At 41.1% G+C, this 20,738-nt stretch overlaps 1 protein-coding gene across 1 annotated transcript; it reads left to right on the top strand.

Annotated features, from left to right (window-relative positions):
• Positions 1-13,184: 13,184 nt before the first annotated feature.
• On the top strand, positions 13,185-15,768 carry LOC116582516 (testis-expressed protein 13D-like). Its single transcript, XM_032329998.1, has 3 exons — positions 13,185-13,957; positions 14,060-14,926; positions 15,488-15,768. Exons 1-2 carry the CDS (start codon positions 13,372-13,374, stop codon positions 14,914-14,916), a joined length of 1,443 nt encoding a protein of 480 aa, XP_032185889.1. The 5' UTR covers positions 13,185-13,371; the 3' UTR covers positions 14,917-14,926; positions 15,488-15,768.
• The last annotated feature ends 4,970 nt before the right edge of the window (positions 15,769-20,738 follow it).

Consider the following 20,738-nt stretch of genomic DNA (forward strand, 5'->3'; position numbering starts at 1 on the left):
GTATAAATGGTAAAGGACTTAAAAATGGCCATGATTAAAGATCTGATAAGAGTTCAGTATAATACAATTGACACAGAAATTTGGTTATTTCTGTGACATACACTTTAATATGGAATATTAATAATTGGAATTATGACTGATAACACTACATATCAATTTTAGGAATCTTATACAATTTCTGTAACACTTACATTAATAACCTATACCCATATGAACATAACCTAAGGAGGTTAAATATCACTTCTTATTTGACAATGCTTATTTGACCATGTAATTTAACATAAACAACACTAATGTTTAACATCTCTTTTACTAGGAGGAAGAGAGAACAAAACTTTGAGATGTTCCATGGACCCTCTGGAAATCTCAAAGTTTGTTCCACATTAAAATGATTTTGATGTGGGGACCAAAGGCAGAAGAAAAATTGTTAAACTTTCTTATTACCTACAGCCCATTGACTGTAATTGACTCTGTGCTTGAAACAGGCTGAGTGACATTCCTCTAGAGATTCAACTGCCTTGGTGTTGACACTTTGCTAAGGGCAAAAGGCAATCATAGCCCGACCCCCATCCCCTCACTCCAGGATCTTGCAAGCCTACTTTAACATACAAACTTTCCTTTAGAAATTTCCTTTATCTCTAAACCCCCAAGATTGACAATCAATCTTCCCCAAGCATATGGCCCACCAATATACATCTGAAGGGTTTCATGACTAAGGTTTTGTTAGATGGTAATAAATGACCTTTTAACAATAATAGCTAGCTCCCACAAGGTCCTAGAAAACTTGTTTCCAAAATTCCTTAGAGACTTACACTCTCCCTAACCCCCTCCCAACTTGAAAGTATATAATGGGTCACTGTTCATGACCCCAGTGAAGCTTTCTGCCCATGGATACTTTTGGTTAATAAAATTAACTTTTTGCACCAAATACATCTCAAAAATTCTTTCTTGGCCATCAGCTTTGAACCCTAATGTCTTTCCTACATCAACTTCATTTAAAATTTGATTTTGGGGAAATTTGTCAAAAATATTAAAAGGTTATGGAGTACCTGGGTGGCTCAGTCCATTAAGTGTCTTCCTTTGGCTTAGGTAGTGATCCCAGGGTCCTGGGATCAAGCCCTGCATCAGGCTTTGTGTTTAGCAGGGAGCCTGCTTCTCCCTCTCCCTACTCGTACTCTTTTTCTGTCAAGTAAATAATAAAATCTTTAAAAAAATATTGAAAGATTTTAAAATACTTGATTAAATAGGATCACAGATCACTGTGGAACAATACATTTAACCAAAGTGACAATTTAAAGGCAGTTACAAAAGGTTACATAGTTGTAAGCAAAATTTAGCTCTTCTAACATTAAGACTGAGTTTTAAACAATGAAAGACCTGATGAAGACAGCATGAAACACACTAAATTATTTTGATTAAACACAGAATCTTTGTTTTCTAATCAGATTACTTAAAAGGTAAAAAAAAAAGTCTTTCATAATCTCTTATCAGAAGCAGATCAATAGTCAAAGAAAACTTTGTCCTTTTAGCAGAAGAAAGAATATTAAATTTTAGTTTTACATAAGCATAATTATACAATTTTTATTAAAACTTATTTTTTTTTTTTTTTTTTTTTTTAAAGATTTTATTTATTTATTTGACAGAGAGATCACAAGTGGGCGGAGAGTCAGGCAGAGAGAGAGAGAGAAGCAGGCTCCCGCTGAGCAAAGAGCCCGATGCGGGGCTCGATCCCAGGACACTGAGATCATGACCTGAGCCGAAGGCAGCGGCTTAATCCACCGAAAAGCCCTTAAATTTATTCAATTTTAGCCCGCTTGACTACATAAGGAAAGATTTTTTTCCTTCTTCCTTTTCAACTTTCTATATCCATTTAGTTTGTTCTCTATTCTCTTCTTTGTTACTCAGAAATTACCAGATTTTCTATTTTAAACAAAATTACTATTTTTCCTTTAACAAAATACATTTCCATACCTCATACTTTTCTTAGTCAAAAACACATCCTAATTTTTTTAAAGATTTTTATTTATTTATTTGATAGACAGAGAGAGATCACAAGTAGGCAGAGAGGCAGGCAGAGAGAGAGGGGGAAGCAGGCTCCCCGATGAGCAGAGAGCCCTATGTGGGGCTCGATCCCAGGACCCTGAGATCATGACCCGAGCTGAAGGCAGAGGCCCAAACCACTTCCTTTACTATTTCTGGGAGTTTTAAGTACACTTACTAAATTAACTCATTAGTTAACTAATTATTAAATTAATTATAGTTTTTAACCCTTAAAAACTTTAATTTCTAGTAAAAGCTGATAAGGGAGCAATTGTGAACTATCTGTTAAATCCAACATTCTTTAGATTAGCAGATTTATGAATATATTTCATGATTTTTAGAAGCATATACTTTTTTTATATAGTACAGTTTTTCAGTGTGGCACAGAACATGTTTACTGACCAAGCCAAATATCTTTAGTTTCTCTGTAATAAGAAGCCAAAAGGGGTTAGACCTATGTTTAGTAACTAATTTTTCAGTATTTAATTTGTTTGGAAATGATCCAGTCAATGAGTTTCCATCATTTAACTTAATTTATCAAAACTTTAAGGTTTAAAGTTACCAAAGAAGATTTTGGAAACTATTTAAGTAGACATATTATACAATCTAATTATTATTGAAAACTTTACTATTAACTTTTATCTCATTTACATCTATTTAAATCATTTGTTTAAAGCAATCATATCTAGATTGCTCATGAAAATTTCACGAGATATTAAAGCAGCTAGCTATCATCTCAAGTTACTTTTCTAACAGAGATAACATGAACTTATTTGACAAATAAGACCAGGTGGAATAAAAGTTATATGTCTGCACTACATTTAATGCTGATAACTCTGAAGACATTATTTTTTTAAAATTAAACCAATATAATTAAGCTAGCTTTTATTTACTGAAGATTATTCCAAATCACATGAACTTGAAAAACATTTCTGTTAGTTTCAAATATATTTCTGAAAGCTTAGAAGTATTTATTTTGATCAGCGTTTATTTTTCTTTAAGCCATTAAGTGGAGCCTTTAAAAAATTAATTTTGGCAATACCATCCTGGTTTAAGAAAATATCACATATACATGACATATATTTATAGACATACATAAACATACAGAGACCTCATAAATTTCATTCTAAATTTTGGTCATGAATTAGGTACGGTAATACAGAACTCACTAGTTTATAAATAACAGTTGGATTCAAACTATTTCTGTAATTGGAGTAAAATGTGTACCTGCTTTTAAAAGTTTACTTTTAAAAAGTAAAACTTTTTACTAATATTTGTGGAGAAGACTCTTAAGAATTGTATTTGTTTTTGATAAGTAATCTTAAGAAGGCTGTGAACTAGTGTTTGGGCAAAGGAGCCTTTAATGAAGTTTGTATATTAAAAAGCTTCTTTCTTCCCTTTTTTTCTTTAGTCTCAGGTGATTGTGAGCAGAGTTTTATCTCCTGGGTTGTTTATATTTCAAAGACATGTTAAGATTTAGATCTTCAAGGGATGGAGCAAAAATTATGTTTTCTCTTAGGAGTTTTGTGGTATATTTCTCTACTATCAGAAGTGTAGGGTAATTATTTCTTAAAAGTAAGTTTCTATCTTTTTCTTAAGTACAGGACAGTTCTGTTTCTAAAGTCCCAATCTTTTATAATATCTACACATGTTCAGATGAAGAGAGGAGGTTTGAGGTTGTTAAATTAAGTGGACTTAGAATTATTTCTAGAACATCGTACTTCACATTCCCCCATGAGAAAGAAACTTTTCATATCCCAGCAGGAGGAAGAATTTCTCCTTGACCAGCAAAAACTGAGCCAATGAGAACTCAGCAAAACAGCCGCTTCCAGCTTCCTCTTTTCTTGTATAAAAGCAGGCTCATCTCATCTATCCTCCAGACTTGCCAATGGTTTGCCATAGTTTACTTGTCCTGAATTGCAATTTTCTGCTATTCCTGAATGCACTAAGTTGGTAGTAAAATAACTAGATTTTTCGTTTTCTAAGGTCAACATTACATGGTGACTATGGTGACCAGGAAGGGACCCAAAGGAGACAAACCCATCAGAAACTAATGATCTCCGGAATCATGTGAAGTACCAACTTGAGTCCCTTATGCTCTCTGCTTCTGTGAGTCATCTTCTTCCTTTTAGTTAAGTAAGTGTCCTCTTGGATATGAACTCCTTCCTTTTGGCTGAGCTCTCTGACTTTATTCAGGATCTGTGCTTGTTTTTATGAAGGCACTGCTGTTCTTGCTGAGTACTCTTCTGTTTTCTGATCCTCTGGTTTTGAGTAATGGGATCCCCATCTGCTAAATTCTCTTAGGAGGGACCTCCTTCTATTTCCCAGGCCAGTTTTATGTTCAAAAATTATGGTCCTGGATCATCTGGGTGGCACAGTCAGTTAAATGTCTGACTCTTGGTTTTGGCTCAGGTTGTAATTTCAGGATCATGAGATCGAGCCCTGAGTCAGGCTCTGTGCTTAGTGCAGAAACTGCTTAAAGTTTTCTCTCCCTCTCCTTCTACCCCTCTGCTCCACTCTTCCTCTCACTCTCTAAAATAAATAAATAAATCTTAAAAAAAAAACACACAAACAAACCCTATGGTCCCTGCTCATGTGCATTTTTTACTACTTGGACCAATTTAACCAAAAATAATTTAGAATTCCAATGGCTATCATGGGATGCTGTCGATCTCCCCGATCTTTTTTTTTTTTTCTTAGAACCATCGCTCTAAAATGAAAAAATTGAATGGAACCCCTATTTCAATTTGTATCTTGAGGCTTCCAAGTGTATTCAGGACTCTGAAATCACCTCTTTTGCTAAGATCCTAATGCTAAGCCCCTAATTTCCCATGTCCCCTTGACTAAAGCTGAACTATAAGCCATAGACAAAGATTTTCCTGGAGTTATTGATGTTCTCCATAGATTTGCCAAGGAATTTGATATAGTCATTCAGACTTACCAAACACGTTCCTTAGATTTGTTCCAGCTCCTTCACATGCATGTTGGTGAAGGCCAAGCCCAACACTGGATGAAAACAGCTAATTGGGATGATCCTGAACAAATCTCTAGAATTTTAAATGAGAGACCAACCCCATTGCCTTTTTATGATCAGGCTGGGCAATTCAGAAACCCAGTGAACCTGTGAACAACTATTACAATCACTTCCACATTGTTTTTAAGGAAAATTCTGCCCTCCTTATGGATGCTGAATCCACTAAGGTAACCTTCAACTTTGTTCATTAAAGGGCTGAACTCGGATCTTTCTCTTGTAGTTAAAAGAACTAGGATGGAATGGGAAACTATCCACTCTAGATTCAGTTTTTTAGCAAATCAACTCACCTATACCCTAGAGGATTCAAGTAAAAGGAATACCAGTAAGATCTTTGATTTCCAGATCTAACAAATAGAAGCCCCTAAACAAAACCAAACCCCTCCTGGCCTCTGCCACTCTTGCAAAAACCAAGATGCTGTAGGAAAGATAGTTCCAAATGTAAGCATCCTATGTGTGTTTAGCCCTTTAACCACCCTTTCCAATACCCTTCAAACACCCAGCTATACAGTTCTGAGGAACTACAGGGCTTTTCCCAATCATTCCTCTTACCAGGCTTAGAGAATTCTTATGAACTTATGAACTTCTTATGAACTGGAGCTACACTTTTGGTGCTTGACCCTATTGTTATGAAATAACTCCTTATGTCAAAATACTGAAACAATTCAAAGAGAGGGGATCTTTAATAAATACAAACAGGTTTCTATCTATAAACCTATTCCCTTTCATTTAGGCCCTCTAAGAGATACTCATACTTTTCTTCTTAGTTCCTCCACCCCTATTCATGTATTAGGCTGAGATTCTTTAGAGAAATATCATGCTGGAATTTTTCTCCTGAAAGGGTGAGACGATTCTAGAGTTTGATAGCAACCAAAATAGTCAACTAAGTAAATCAGATGACATTCCAATATCTTTTATTTGCTCCATCAGATTTTTTTCTGTGATTGAGTTCTCTGTGGATAAGGTCAGTTAATAATTCTTTACTTGGGAAGGAAAGCAGTGTGCCTAGACAGTAATGGCCCAGGGTTTTACTAAAAATCCTCCCTACTACCAAATCTTAAAAGTGGATTTAAATGATATAAAGTTAGCTGGAAGCTTTACTTTATTATAATATGTAGACGACTTGCTTCTCTCCTCCCCTTCTCAGGCCTCTTTGCAGGAAGGCAACATCTACCTGTTAAAACTTCTAACCTTAAAGGGACAAAAATCTCCAAAGAGAAACTGCAATTTGCTCAGACTCAGGTTGGATATTTGCGGGACCTGATATTCAGAACAAGGGCTGTATTTCAATCCAAATAAGCTTCATGGCATCCTGAACATCCCCAAACTGAGTGCTAATTAGGTTTTCTCAGGCTAGCTGGCTACTGTCAAAATTGGATTTCAAACTCTCTTTTTCTCACTGTAATAATCTTAACCCTGCCACTTGTCTTCCCTTCTCTATGGCAATACCCATCATGCCTTTGACTCTGACAGATCACCTCCTGTCCATGTTAACTTATGGGAAACTGCTTTGTATAACATTAACTCTCCGTGGTTTACTGATGGTTCTTATTTAAAAGGTGAAAATGATAAATATTATGCTGGGTATGCTATTGCAACTCCTTTTGAAGTCACTGAAGCAACACTTTTGCCCTAGGCTAAACTGGCCCAACAGACTGAATTGTATACTCTTTAAAAAAAAAAATTCTTTTCAGTGTTCCAGAATCCATTGTTAATGCACCACACCCAGTGCTCCATGCAGTACATGCCCTCCATAATAACCACCACCAGCCTCGCCCAACCTCCTACTCCCCTCCCCTCCAAAACCCTCAGTTTGTTTCTCAGAGTCCACAGTCTTTCATGGTTTGTCTTCTTCTCCAATTTCCCTCAACTCTCTTCTCCTCTCTATCTCCCCATGTCCTCCATGCTATTTGTTATGCTCCACAAATAAGTGAAAACATATGATAATTGACTCTCTCTGCTTCATTTATTTCTCTCAGCATAATCTCCTTCAGTACTGTCCATGTTGATAGAAAAGTTGGGTATTCACCCTTTCTAATGGAGGCATAATACTCCATTGTATATATGGACCGTATCTTCTTTAACCATTCGTCCTTTGAAGGGCATCTTGGTTCTTTCCACAGTTTGGTGACCATGGCCATTGCTGCTATAAACATTGGGGTACAGATGGCCTTTCTTTTTACTACATCTGTATCTTTGGGGTAAATACCCAGGAGTACAATGGCAGGGGCATAGGGAAGTTCTATTTTTAATTTCTTGAGGAATCTCCACACTGTTCTCCAAAGAGGCTGCACCAACTTGCATTCCCACCAACAGTGGAAGAGGGTTCCCTTTTCTCCACATCCCCTCCAACACATGTTGTTTCCTGTTTTGCTAATTTTGGCCATTCTAACTGGTGTAAGGTGGTATCTCAATGTGGTTTTGATTTGAATCTCCCTGATGGCTAGTGATGATGAACATTTTTTCATGTCTCTGACAGCCATTTGTATGTCTTCATTGGAGAAGTGTCTGTTCATATCTTCTGCCCATTTTTTGACGTGATTATCTGTTTTGTGTGTGTTGAGTTTGAGCAGATCTTTATAGATCTTGGATATCAGCCCATTGTCTGTATTGTCATTTGAGAATATCTTCTCCCATTCTTGATTAGGCCCGCATTTTTTAAAAAGATTTTATTTATTTATTTGATAGAGAGAGACACAGCGAGAAAGGGAACACAAGCAGGGTAATCGGGAGAGGGAGAAGCAGACTTCCCACCTAGCAGGGAGCCCGATGTGGGGCTCAATCCCAGGACCCTGGGATCATGACCTGAGCCGAAGGCAGACGCTTAATGACTGAGCCACCCAGGTGCCCCTTAGGCCCGCATTTTAGCCAAAGGCCAAACTGCAAATATTTATACTAACAGTAGGTAAGTTGGAATAGCTTGTGACTTTAAAATGTTACGGAAACAGCAAGGCTTTCTTACTTCCAGCAGGGATAAAATTAACAATGGCCTTTATATACAGATATTATTAGATGTCATATTCTTGCAGACACTTTGTCCAGTATCAAGTTCCTTGGACATTCCAAACTTGATTCCCTGGAGGCTAATGGAAACCACCAGGGTGATTATTTCTGCAAAGTATTTTGCTCTCAAAGGAAGAAACAACTAAACCTCTGCCTTGGTCCAAAGTGATGTTCCCTCAGATAATAATCCAGAAAAATAGACTAGAGATGTCCAACAGTTGGCTGCAGAAAAGGGTAAAACAATATTGGAAATCTACTAAATGTTGGTTCAATAAAAAAGGAATTCTGGTTTTAGTCAAATAATAATCCAATGCTGCCAGAGACTCTAAAATTTCCATTACTACATATGCAATGAATCATTAGTCTACTGATAAAAACCTTTATAAGCCAATACTAGTGACTAAATATTAATAAGATCACAGACTGCCTACTTTGCTTATCTCACCTGCCTGAAATATAATTCAGAAAAAGCAGTCTACAACTGCTCCTGGACCCTTCAAACTGCCCAATGGACCACTCAAGTTTTGGCAGATGGATTTTATTTAGCTTCCCCTATCTCATGGATATAAACATGTCTTGGTAATAGTTCATATGTTTTCTTACTGGACTGCTAGATTTGTGGCTAAAATTCTACTAGAAAAGATCATCCCTACCTGGGAAATCCTCTCAAACTCCATAGTGGCCAGGGAACTCACTTTAACAGGTCTGTGATGTTTGACCAGTGTTACAACACTTCTGCTGTGCTTACTGCCTTCAATCCTCAGGGTTAACTGAAAGCACTAATAGCATTATTGGGCAAAATTTGTAGAGAATCTTCAAATATCCCAACCAACAGCACTGCCATTAGTGGTTCTAAATTTCAGGTCAACCCCTTTTGGAATTCATTAACTCTCACACGATGGCCAGTGTCATTGCTCCTGCTTCTTTTGATCCAGGAATGGTAAAAGGAGATAAGCTTAAATATTGCAAAGGCCTAATTGCTTCTGTTGGGAATCACCATGCTTTAGTAGAGCAATCTTTCCACAGTGTACTCTGCAGAGACAAAGACCTTAAACATAATACCTTGCAGCCCAGGAATTTCATCTATTAGAAAAGACATGTCCAGAAAGACTCTCTTCAACCCTGTTGGAAAGACCCATATCAGGTACTGTTAACCAACCCTGTGCTGCCAAACTCCAAAGAATAGACCCTTGTGTCCATGTGTCACATCTACAGAAAGCACCAAAACCTGACTAGATCTGCACTCCAACTGCTGATGTGAATATAAAGATTTCTAGGAATTGAAGCTGATGATAGCTGAAGGAGACCACTTTCCCAAGATGACTGGACCAGACCTGTATACCTTTTTCTCACTGTTGATTCTTACCTTATTTCATTCCTTTCTTTCTTGGCTCAATCTACTGCAAAATAGGAATATCTTCCTTTTTATTAATTTTTAAATTTTTATTCACATATAATGTATTATTAGCCCCAGGGGTACAGATCTGTGAATCACCAGGTTTACACACTTCACAGCACTTACCCTAGCACATAACTTCCCCAATGTCCATAACCTAACCACCCTCTCCCTAACCCCCTCCCCCCGACAACCCTCAGTTTGTTTTGTGAGATTGAGAGTCTCTAATGGTTTGTCTCCTTCCCGATCCCATCTTGTTTCATTTTTTCCTTCCCTACACCCAAGCCCCCCACTTTGCCTCTCAACTAAAAGAGAAATATCTTTCTGACCATTGACTGTCACCGGAAATCCAATCTGTTCTTTCCTATTGAAATATGATTTGTCCCCTGCATCCAAGGGAAATACAAATGAGCCCAATTACAGAGCTCTGGAGAGGAGGGGGAGTTGTAAGGGACAGGCAAAGTGAATTGTACCACCTATCTTTGTGTTTCTGTTAAATTCACTTCCTGGCTTTCAGCATTTACATGAGTAACATGTATACCCTAGACCTGGAGACCAGGCCAGAGTGCTTATAGTAAATCTTGTAGGGAAAGGGAGGTTTAAACAGGCAGCTAGAAGTTTAAGGGATTTTCTGGGGAACATGGAGGAGTTTTAGGAGCTAAGGGAATTTGCTGAGAAGACAGGGCTGGATTTTATTATTTTATTTTTTAGGTTTTTATTTAAATTCCAGTTAGTTAACATACACTGTAATATTAGTTTCAGGTGTACAATTTAGTGACACAGCTGGATTTTAAAAAGAGGAATTTATACTGGATGTGGACTTTAATTTTTGTTCTAATTTCTATTCTTTAATCTTATTAAGGGAGTCTCTAAGGCTAGCAATTATACTCCTCTGTATCCACTTTATAATTTGGTCTTTCCATAGGTACAACAAGGCAGTTGTTTAGGATGAGAGCTCTTTAATTATTTTTCAAATATTGAAGTTTTTCTAATTCAAAGGATTTATTGTCTGGCATTGACAAGCAGGATCTTATATTAATCTCAATAGAGACTCAAACCAAAAAGACTTTTTATAGCTTAATCATGAACATAAGAGGCATCCCAAAAGAGAGTGCAAAAGATGCAGTGCTCACAAGATCCAGAGAGCTCAATCCCAGAATTAGCCTAAGAAAACAAAACATTTGTTGTCACCAGTAGTAAGAATGGTGTAGTGAAAATGATGTCTCCAGTTTCCCATGAGAATGAGATGCCTCCAATCACAGACTCACTAATCTGTGCCACTGAGCAGGTGCTATTAGAATTATACTTTGGGGCGCCTGGGTGGCTCAGTGGGTTAAGCCTCTGCCTTCTGCTCAGATCACGTTTCAGGGTCCTGGGATCGAGCCCCACATTGGGCTCTCTGCTCAGCGGGGAGCCTGCTTCCTCCTTTCTCTCTGCCTGCCTCTCTGCCTACTTGTGAACTCTGTCTGTCAAATAAATAAATTTTAAAAAAAAGAATTATACTTTTTCAGCACTAACAAGACAACAGTGGTTTAGACAACAAAGGCCCCTTATGAACTGGGATACCTCATGGCAAACTCCCCTGAGAGCTGGCATAGTTGGACAAAGAGAATGTTGCCTGAGAGTTCATATGTTGGATTCCCAGCCCATTTGGCTGGCTACCAGATGCAAGCCAGTAATTGTACTTTCTGGCTGGCAGAGACCAGAGGGAATATTCTTATTGGTCACAAGGCCATATGCTCAGGACAGAACAAGATGAAAAGAAAACCTCATCTGGCTTTTACATAAAGGACCCACAGCCAAGTTTGTTTAAAGAGATGCCAGTCTGGTGAGAACCGTGAACTCACCAGTTTGAGAAGTATTCTACCCTATTGTTTCCCTCCTTATGACAAATGACACAAAGGATAGAGACCAAAGAAAACAATGCCCATCTCTGGGAGGAAAGAGATCAATAGAAAACAAGAATACTGGGGGCGCCTGGGTAGCTCAGTCAGTTAGGTGTCTGCCTTTGGCTCATGTCATGATCTCAGGGTCCTGAGATTGAGCCCAACATTGGGCTCTCTGCTCAGCAGGGAACCTGCTTCTTCCTCTCCAGCTGCCTGGACCTCCCCCTGCTTGTGCTCTGTCAAATAAGTAAATAAATAAATAAAATATTAAAAAATAAGAAAACAAGAGTACTGATAATAAATATTTACCAGAGTCACTATATCCAAGGAACTTGATCACACAAATATATTCTGCAAAATTAAATTTAGAAAAAGAAAAGGACCTTCTCTTTCACTTCTGCCAGACCCTATGAGATCCAGGAGACTGATGTCATAAGAATTCTTACCTTCTGTGGTCTCTTTTCAGATCCCAGCATCTATCAGGTGCAGCAGCCCCAGAATGAGTAATGTCCAGGTAGTGGAGGGTCCTAGGCTAGGGGCCAAAACTGTAGAAGTGGGAATGAGGAACTTTTCCTTTCTTCCCTTCTAGGTTCTTTGGCTGGGCTAATAATTAAATAAATGTGAGACAATTTATAGGAGAAAAACAAATTTAATTTCATACATATAAGAACTCCATATAAATATGACTCAAAAAAAGGTGACCAAAGCAGGCAGCTTTTTTTAAAAAAGATTTTATTTGACAGAGAGAGAGAGATCACAAGCAGGCAGAGAGGCAGGCAGAGAGAGAGAAGGGGGAAGCAGGCTTCCCGCTGAGCAGAGAGCCTGATGCGGGCCTCGATCCCAGGACCCTGGGATCATGACCTGAGCTAAAGACAGAGGCTTAACCCACAGAGCCACCCAAGTGCCCAAGCAGGCAGCTTTTATAACTTCAAGCCCCTCTCCCCACCATCCCCCACCCGGCCCCCCGCAAAATGTAAAGAATTCATAAGACAAAGAGGTTTGAGTTTGGGGTTGTAAATTAGTGAGGAAGTAATAAGGTATTTTATGTAGCCTTCTTTGCCCTAAATTCATTCCCTATTTCTGGTGGTAAGGTGCTTTCTACTTTTTCGGTATAGAGTATAGAGTGGATATACTTCACATGGGTGATTTAGTTCCTCCTTTCAGGGGCACAAAGGAGGGTTAGAATGTCCTGCTTATATCAGCTGTTTCTTATGTAACTTCATCTCAAAGTAATGTGGCAAAGTAGCATATTTTGGGGTGACATATTCCTGTTCTTTACCTGGTTCCCACTGCTGCCCCAACGTGCAGCTTCATTCCCTTTCCCACAGCGGTAGCACAACCACAGCCTTCACTGTCAACACTGTCCTGCCCCTTTTCTAGATTTTGATAGACCCCAGGCTTGCACCCTATTTATGCCCCCGAACAGGGGGTCTGGCAACATCAGACTCCACCTCGACTCTCTCCCTCCCCTAGAAATTCTCTGACCTTCTCTGATTCACCCTTTCTTTAAGACTGGGAATATGTGTGTTTGAAAGTCCCACCCAAGACCTTGTGTGCATGAGCGAGAACTATTATTATCGCCGAGGAATCTGATGTGCCCCATCCCTGTCTAGGACCATTGTACTACCCAGTGCAGTCATCCACCTGGTTCGCCTTCCAGGGGGCACTTAGCCTGAAAGATGAGTCCCAGCACACCTTGCGGTGGCGTGCGTAGCTCAGAGCTGTTGTCTGTGACGCATCACGCTATTGTCGCCCTTCACGCACGGGGGGCTGGTGTGGTGAGAGAATCCACCTTTCTTTCTTTCTTTTTTCTTCTTTTCCTTTTTCTTTTAAAGGAAAAACTTGGTAGTGAGGGAGAAAAGAAGCCAAGGAGGAGGCTAGGACTGGGAGAGGACTTTGGCAGGACTCAGTAGGGAGCTGAGGGGTGGACCTTTACTGGCGGCGGCGGCATCGCCTGTGAGGCGGGCGGTTGACTAGGCCACAGCAGTCAGTCGGTTAACTAGGCCGCAGCAGCCATGGCGGTTGACTTTGGGGACCACGCCAGCGGGTTCCGCCATACCGAGGTGATCAGGTTCATCAACAATGAAGTCCTCCTGAATGGCGGCGGCCCAGATTTCTACGTGGCCTTCCGCTCACGGCCCTGGAACGAAGTAGAGGACCGGCTTCTGGCCGTGGTGGCGGACCCGCAGGTGCCGCACGCCATCAAAAGGGCCTGTGCCTGGAGCGCGCTGGCCCTGAGCGTGCGCGTGGGCGCAAGGCAGCGCGAGCAGCAGGAGTGCCGGGTCCATTGGCTGCAGGAGCAAGTAGAGGAGCGCGAGACCGCTGCCTGGGCCCTGGCCTCCGAGCTGCAGCGGCTATGCAGGGAGCGCAAGGAGGTGGCTGCGCAGCTTCGATGTGCGCAGGCTGCTTTGCAGCATGTGTTGGATGAGAGAAAAGTGTTGCGTGGGCAACTGCTCCGGGCGGAGAAGTCGGGCCGGGTTGACCAACCTCCTCAGGAGGTCACCTCTGAGTCAGGAGCAGAACAAGGTGGGGCCGCTGCCTGGCCAGAGGATATGGATGAGAAGAGCAAGATGATGGCCACAGAGGCACAGGCCATGCACCGTTTGGAGGCCCGGATGGCAGCTCCGGCAGCCGCAGCAGCAGCTCCCGCAGCCGCAGCAGCAGCTCCCGCAGCCGCAGCAGCAGCTCCCACAGCCGCAGCAGCAGCTCCCGCAGCCATGCTTTATGTGCAGGCACTTCCAAGCTCCTGGGCCCAGGCTTTGCAAACCTCTCTGCCAGTGCAGGTGCCACATCCATTCCCATTCTCTGCATCATTCCAAATGGGATTCCCATACTGGGCACCTCTACCACACTCAGTAGTTGTGGAAGCAGACACAGCAGCAGCAACAACAACAGCAACAGCAGTTCCACTCCAGATGCCCCTCATGCCACCTCTGGGGGTCTACCCACCTGGCCAATGGGCTGCAGTGGGGGTCCAGGAGCAGATGGCACCACTGTGTGAACAGAGGTTCTGTGACCAGGAGGAATGTTCTGAGACCTTCCAGGGAGGATGTCCCCTGGGGGACAGCAGAAGCCAGAGCCAAGATGAAGGTCCTGTGTGTCCCCAGGGAAAGACTTCGCTGGAGGACAGTGGAAGCCACAGCCAGAAAGATCTGGAGAGTCCTCAGGGGACAACACCCCTGGAAGACAGAAGCTCCAATCAGAAGGAATGTCCATTGATGCCCCAGGAGAAGTACCCCCTGGAGAACAGCAAGAGCCACAGCCAAGAAGATCAAGAGAGGCCCCAGGGGACATCCCCACTGGGAACCAGCAGGAGCAGTGGTGTGATAAAAAGCCCCAGGAAACAGCAACCTCCAGGGCAGAAAGCCAAGCCATTAAAAGGGAAAAAAGTCTCAGATTCCCAACTCCAGGGGAAGCCTGCCTCAGGATGCAGTCCAAAGAATTGGGACTGCCCATGGTGTAAAGCTATGAATTTTTCATGGTGCACGCCCTGCTATCAATGCAAGAAAGTCTGTGTGGCAGTTGAGAGTGGAGGCCTGGACACAGGAGAACCTCACTAATTTTAGGAAGGTAAGTAAGAATGGAAACACTCTAAAGAAAAACCAATTTCGTAAGACGGCCCCCTACCCCGATCAAAAAGTAGCTCATTTACTTCACAGAAAATTTGAAAACCAAAATTATGGTACAGAAAAATTAAATAAAGTAGTCCATTATCCCAATACCAATAATCACTTTTTATCATTCTGATTACACACACACGAGCATAGATATATCTATGTTTTTATTTTATGTATCTATTTTAACAAGGATAGACTACTTTTTGAGTATCACACATTTTAAATAGGGGATTTTTCCTAATTGCATTTAAGTTCACAGATGGTGGATTCTGGATAACTGATGCTGACTGGTTGACACCCTGGAGAGGTTGAAGTTATGAAGCCTTTTCCTTTTTCACTTTTTTCTGTTTTCTTATTAACCTCTTTTTCCTGAAAATGTTATGTTGCTGGCTAGTAACAACCATGTGTTTTCAAGTTACAACTGTATTGAATTTCAGGAGTATTGTTTTTCCTTGAAAATGTTATTATTCCTTTTTAAATTACTACAGTGTTCATGTTGCTTCTTGTTTTTAAGTTTTATAGGTGAAGGCCTGTTTTTGTGTCTCTGAGCCTGCAGAAATTTTTTGTTGTTGAAGAAGCTGAACCCATCCCATTAGAAGATCTCCCAGGAGTCTAAAGAAATCACACCTTGATTCCAGCTGACCCACACCTCACTGAGACCCCCATTGGCTGTAACTGAGAAGAATGAGAGGAAGTCAGGGAAGAAGAGATGCTCTGGCACTCATTAGGGGGGAAAGGACAGCAAAACAATTTTGTTAGAATTTCTCTGTTGGGACAAGGGATTAATTTGGAAGAGTTGAGTGGTTTGCAATGTTAAATTCTATAGACGATAGCAAATTTGATGGGTTACATTTAATTCATTAAACAAGTAGTTGTTGATTACCTAGTGTATGTTAGGAGCTAGAGCCATATGTTAATATTTAATGCACACATCATAACTTTTGGATGAGTTTGTTTAGATAACAAGAGGGAGCATACTTTGAGATAAGAGGTGACTTCTTTGCCTTGTGTATACTATGGCCTTTGGGTAAAGCCAATTAAAATAACAGTTATTTTTGCAGTTCTGGGAGCAACATAAGAGACTTTCATGAGAAGAATTACTAGACTAATCATCTCATTGCTCCTAGGTGAAACAAATGAGCAGTGGCAAAGATTGGGAAAGTAGCATGAGGAAGTAAAGGCAGGACTTTTCTGAAAGTGTAATTTCTTCCTTTGAGATGGAAAAACTATTCTTCCTGGTGGCCTGAAAGACTACTGGGTGACTTAAAGAAAGTGTTTGAGGGAGTATTGGCTATACACATGAACCCTCAGTCTTGTCTACCTCCATCCCAAGCCCCTCTCCAGTCAAGAGTGGATGAAGAGCTCGCAAGATGGACAGACATCGTTCTTCTCTTGGATTAGATTAAAAATAATACTGGACTGGGACAAACACTCTTGAGAATGCCCCTGGTCCCCTTCTCTCCCACTGGGTGTATTCTCTTCAAGTATCTATGCTCTTCTGAGGTAGCTGAAGGAGGGAGCCAGGGTTGAGCCCAGGGGGTGGGGAGGTAGATCATCTTCAGTCTGAACAAAAGATGTTATAGTTATAAGTTAAAAGATGTTATAGTTAAAAGATGTTATAGTTTCCCCCATGAGATCTGCCCAGCTTACATAGCTCAATATCTGCCAGGGTTTTTCTGATCCAAATTAGTAATAAAGAGTATGCACTGCCCCCTGTATCTTCTGTGTCATGTGTTGGGACAGGTTGGTCAAAGGTGGCAGCTTAAATCTGTGTCTTCCTTCTTTCCCAACAAAGTGAAGGAAAGTTCAATCTTGTTCATTATGAGAGGGCCCCTTTCATAATAAGAATTACCCAAGAATGGGAGGGGAAAGTGTATTTTCTGGGGCCTTCATTCCATGCTACCCTTACTGACCAAGTCCAGATGGTTCCTTGAAGCTAAGCATGTTTGCTTCTTCAGGGTCAGTGGGGTTTGGAGATGTCTGCTAACGCTGGAAGCCCTAATGCCTAGGGTCCATTTCCCTACATGCACCAGGTAGCCATTCCCCTCTGGGACTCTACCTTCTCTCTGGGGTCATGGCAGGGGTTAAAGAGTGCTTAGGTATCATAAACAGTATTCTTCCTCCATTCACTCTGTTCTCTAAGTAATTCCTCTCTTCCTTAGCAAAATTTGGCCAAGATAATGAGGGAGGGAGACAAACCATAAGAGACTCTTAATCATGGGAAGCAAACTGAGGGTGGTGGGACAGGTGGGGGTGGGGAGTTGGGATAACTGGGTGATGGACATTAAGAAGAGCACATGATATAATGAGCACTGGGTATTATATAAGACTGATGAATCATTGAACTCTACCTCTGAAACTAATAATACAATACATGCTAATTGATTGAATTTAAATGAAAAATTTAGAAAAAAAAATGATCAGGATTATAGAAAACTAAATACAGGCTGGTACTGTAAATCTCCTCTGGTATAAGGCGGGGATAAAGATCTGGACACCTTCTTGGAATGGGTGTAGTGAGATGAGGGTGTGGACAACAAAAATTATCCTGTCATACCAGAAATCCCTTTTCTCTGAGATATGACTAACAGGGAGGGCCTTGGTTACCTGGGATAGGAATGCAGGAATAAAAGAGGGCTGTCGGGGGGAAGAAACATATAACTGTTTGGCTGGGGAGGAGAGGAGATACTATGATATCCTGTGGATCCTAATGTCTCCTGTGTATTTAGAGAGATGAGCAGGTACTGATATTTTTCCTGCTGGGTCTAAGATTAGTGCTGGTACAATAAAGGAAGAGTTCAAATGGTGCTGGAGAAAGAGGAGAAAGAATCAGACCTTGCAGCAAGTACTACAGTTACTGTTGGTAGGGGTGGGCCTAGTACAGCTGCCTTACAGGCACTTATGAAGGTGGTGGTGATAAAAGAATGAGAATAGCTATTTTTCTGAACAGGAGAGTGCAGGGGATGTGGGAAAAAGACTTTTAGATTCTGTGGGATCTCCAAAGTGGGAGAGGCAAAATTCTGTGTGGAAAAGGCAGAGGATCATGGCAATAACCTCCCGTACTCCACATTCTCACCCTTTTCCTCACTTCATACCTGCAACTAGACCTTCATGGGAGCAATGCCTTCAAACTCTCATTCCCATTTCCACAATTAATATACCACCTATCGTTTATCTCCTTCCACTTCCACTAGCAAAAGCAGAATTAGAAGAAGTGGTTCTAATAAGAGTAGTTCCTGTAGGAGCATCTGCAGCTACCATATTGACAGGTGTGGGATACAGAAAAACTTCCTGTGGTAGGCAAGAGGAAGCAGCAGCCTCTGGGGGCAGAAGGGACAGGAACAAAGGGCTCAGCATTCTTCAAGATCCCTTAGGGATGAGAGAATTATATGTGGTAAAGACCAAGGGACTGAAATGGTGGAGTAATTCAAAATAATTATTTGGGGGATAAAACCATGCTTCAGCTGAAGATGTCTGATCCTGGACAGGAGTTTTGTCTTCTGATGGGGCCAGTCCTCTTTGATTTCAGAAATGAAAAGAGAACCAAGGAGATCTGAAACAGAAGAAACCATTTTCTAAGTATGTCTCTGATTATAAATATAGCTTGATTTCACTTTAGAAAAATTAGAAAATGCAGAAAAAGGAAAAAAAACCCATTTAACCATAATCCCACCACTGGAGATAAGTACCACTGTTTACATTTTTATGTATTTAATTCCACATATGTACACAGAGATAGGTGGGATAGATTTTTAAAATATCCTTTATGTGGAATTATACAGAATATTTTATAACCTTATCTTTTGTGGTGGCTAAAAAAACAATGATATCTTATTCTCTTAACAAAATTTTAACTGAAATTTAACTACATTACTAACTATAAGCATAACATTGTACAGCAGTTCCCTAGTGTTTTTCTATCTTGCATTACTGAAACTTTATACCTAATATAATCTTATTTTTAATTAACATATTAATTTTTTCCTTTTATACCTTAGTCCTTGCTAGGTGAAGGTCCCAACACACCACCTATCAAACTCCAATCCTTGTTAGTGCCTCCCCACCCCCCACTCAGAGGCACAGGGCAGTGGTACTTCACCCCAGGATCCTATGGCCAGGTGTCAGGGACCAGATTCTAATATAGAGGCTAGACTAGAATGTGGGGCAAGACTGCCTGAGGCCAGAATGGAGGGGTAAACTGTGCAAGCACTGGCAGCAAGTCTATTGCCTTCTTGGAGGTCGAAGGCCCCTCAGCAGTGACACGGGCCTCTGGTGCACAACCCTGAGGCCCCAATCTGATGTCTGCCAAGGTCCAAGGCTGAAACAACTGAAATGCACTGTACCATCACACATCACTGGGGCCAGTTGTTCTCCATAGAAGCAAAGTTTATAGAATCTGACCCAGGAGATCATTGCTACCTGTACCTCCAGCCTCTCACCCCAAAGTACAGCCTTAAGGCATTGCTCTCTGCTCTCTCTGACCTCGTCCAAATGCCAGCACCGAGTGATGGCCCCTTCACCCAAGCCTCTCCATCAGGAAATGTTTACCTCTTTTGAACACTAGGAAGAACACTTATCTGCTGGGGACTGGTCCAGCTGGATATAGTGTAGCTTTTCCAAAGAAGGCAAACAGGGCAGTTGGAGCCCTCCAGATATGCTCTGTAGCTTCGGGTATGTATAGGGGTGTAAATTCAGGTCCAGGTAGAGGGACAGGGAGAGGATGGGCTAGGATAGACTGAGGTTTAAATGTGGTTCAGAGGATGTCGATATTACATCTGAAATGCTGCTGCTGGTATCACTCTTCCCAGAAGAACATGATCTCGTTAGATCTCAGCAGATCTAACATGGCTGGCAGAGGAGTCCTGGGAAAAGAAATAGCTGGGTTGCCCTTCCTGGGTGCTGGACTCTGGTTATCCCAGACTTGTCCATAAGGAGTCTGGCTCAGGCCCCTATCACACAAACCTCCCTTCTCACACATGCCTTTCCCTGCCTGTGGTGCTTTATCCCACAGGCACTAGGCTGGATGTGAGGGGATTGCCTCTGGCCCAGAGGATGTGCAGGGACAGAACCATGGAGGCCACAAAGGGTAAGTGAATTGAACATGCAATACATTATGTAATTAATTAATCCATGGACAACATCTACAAAAAAGTAGGTGATAACATGTTTCCATGAGCTCTAAATAAAAGAGGCTGGGGGCAATTCACAGCTCTAAGACCTGAGCAATCTGTGTGGGGGTGATCATAAAGAAACAATGGATCATCTGACAGACTGGAAGATAGGAAAATGCTAAAATACTCTGCAAATTAAAATACTCTACAAGTACAAATTAGATAAAACAGTTGGCTGAGTTGAGAAAAGCAAGTGAAACTAGAATGAGTATAAGTGATACGTCCTAAGGTTGAAGGGGTTGAATTATCTAGGAATTATGGGCTCTCAAAACTGCAGCCAGAGCTCCCTTCCAGGACAAACCCACACTGACAGGAGAGATGTCATTCTGCTTCTTATTCTCTTTTTTGTTTATAATAATTTTGTTTGAAAATTTCCTCCTATCATCTTCTGTTACTCATTTTTTAAATGAAATCGGTTTTCCTGAACTTAGAAGAAGACATTGTTCAGTAGAGCTTTCTAATATCTCAAAGTTCAATCTATTACTTTTGTGTGGTCTTCAAAAAGCAGCTTACTATCTTGCAGTTCTGGAGGCTACAAGTGCAAAATCAAGGTGTTAGCAAAGTTGGGCTAGGAAGGCCCTGAGAGAAAAATCT

This window comes from Mustela erminea, chromosome X (assembly GCF_009829155.1).
Source record: "Mustela erminea isolate mMusErm1 chromosome X, mMusErm1.Pri, whole genome shotgun sequence".
NCBI classification, from domain to species: Eukaryota; Metazoa; Chordata; class Mammalia; order Carnivora; family Mustelidae; genus Mustela; species Mustela erminea.

Bases quoted from the DNA above. Each gene is read 5' to 3' on its own strand.
- LOC116582516 (XM_032329998.1), top strand. From the start codon at position 13,372: ATGGCGGTTGACTTTGGGGACCACGCCAGCGGGTTCCGCCATACCGAG. The intron at 13,958-14,059 runs GTTTGGAGGCCC...CAGCCGCAGCAG, and splicing joins AGAGGCACAGGCCATGCACC to CAGCTCCCGCAGCCATGCTT.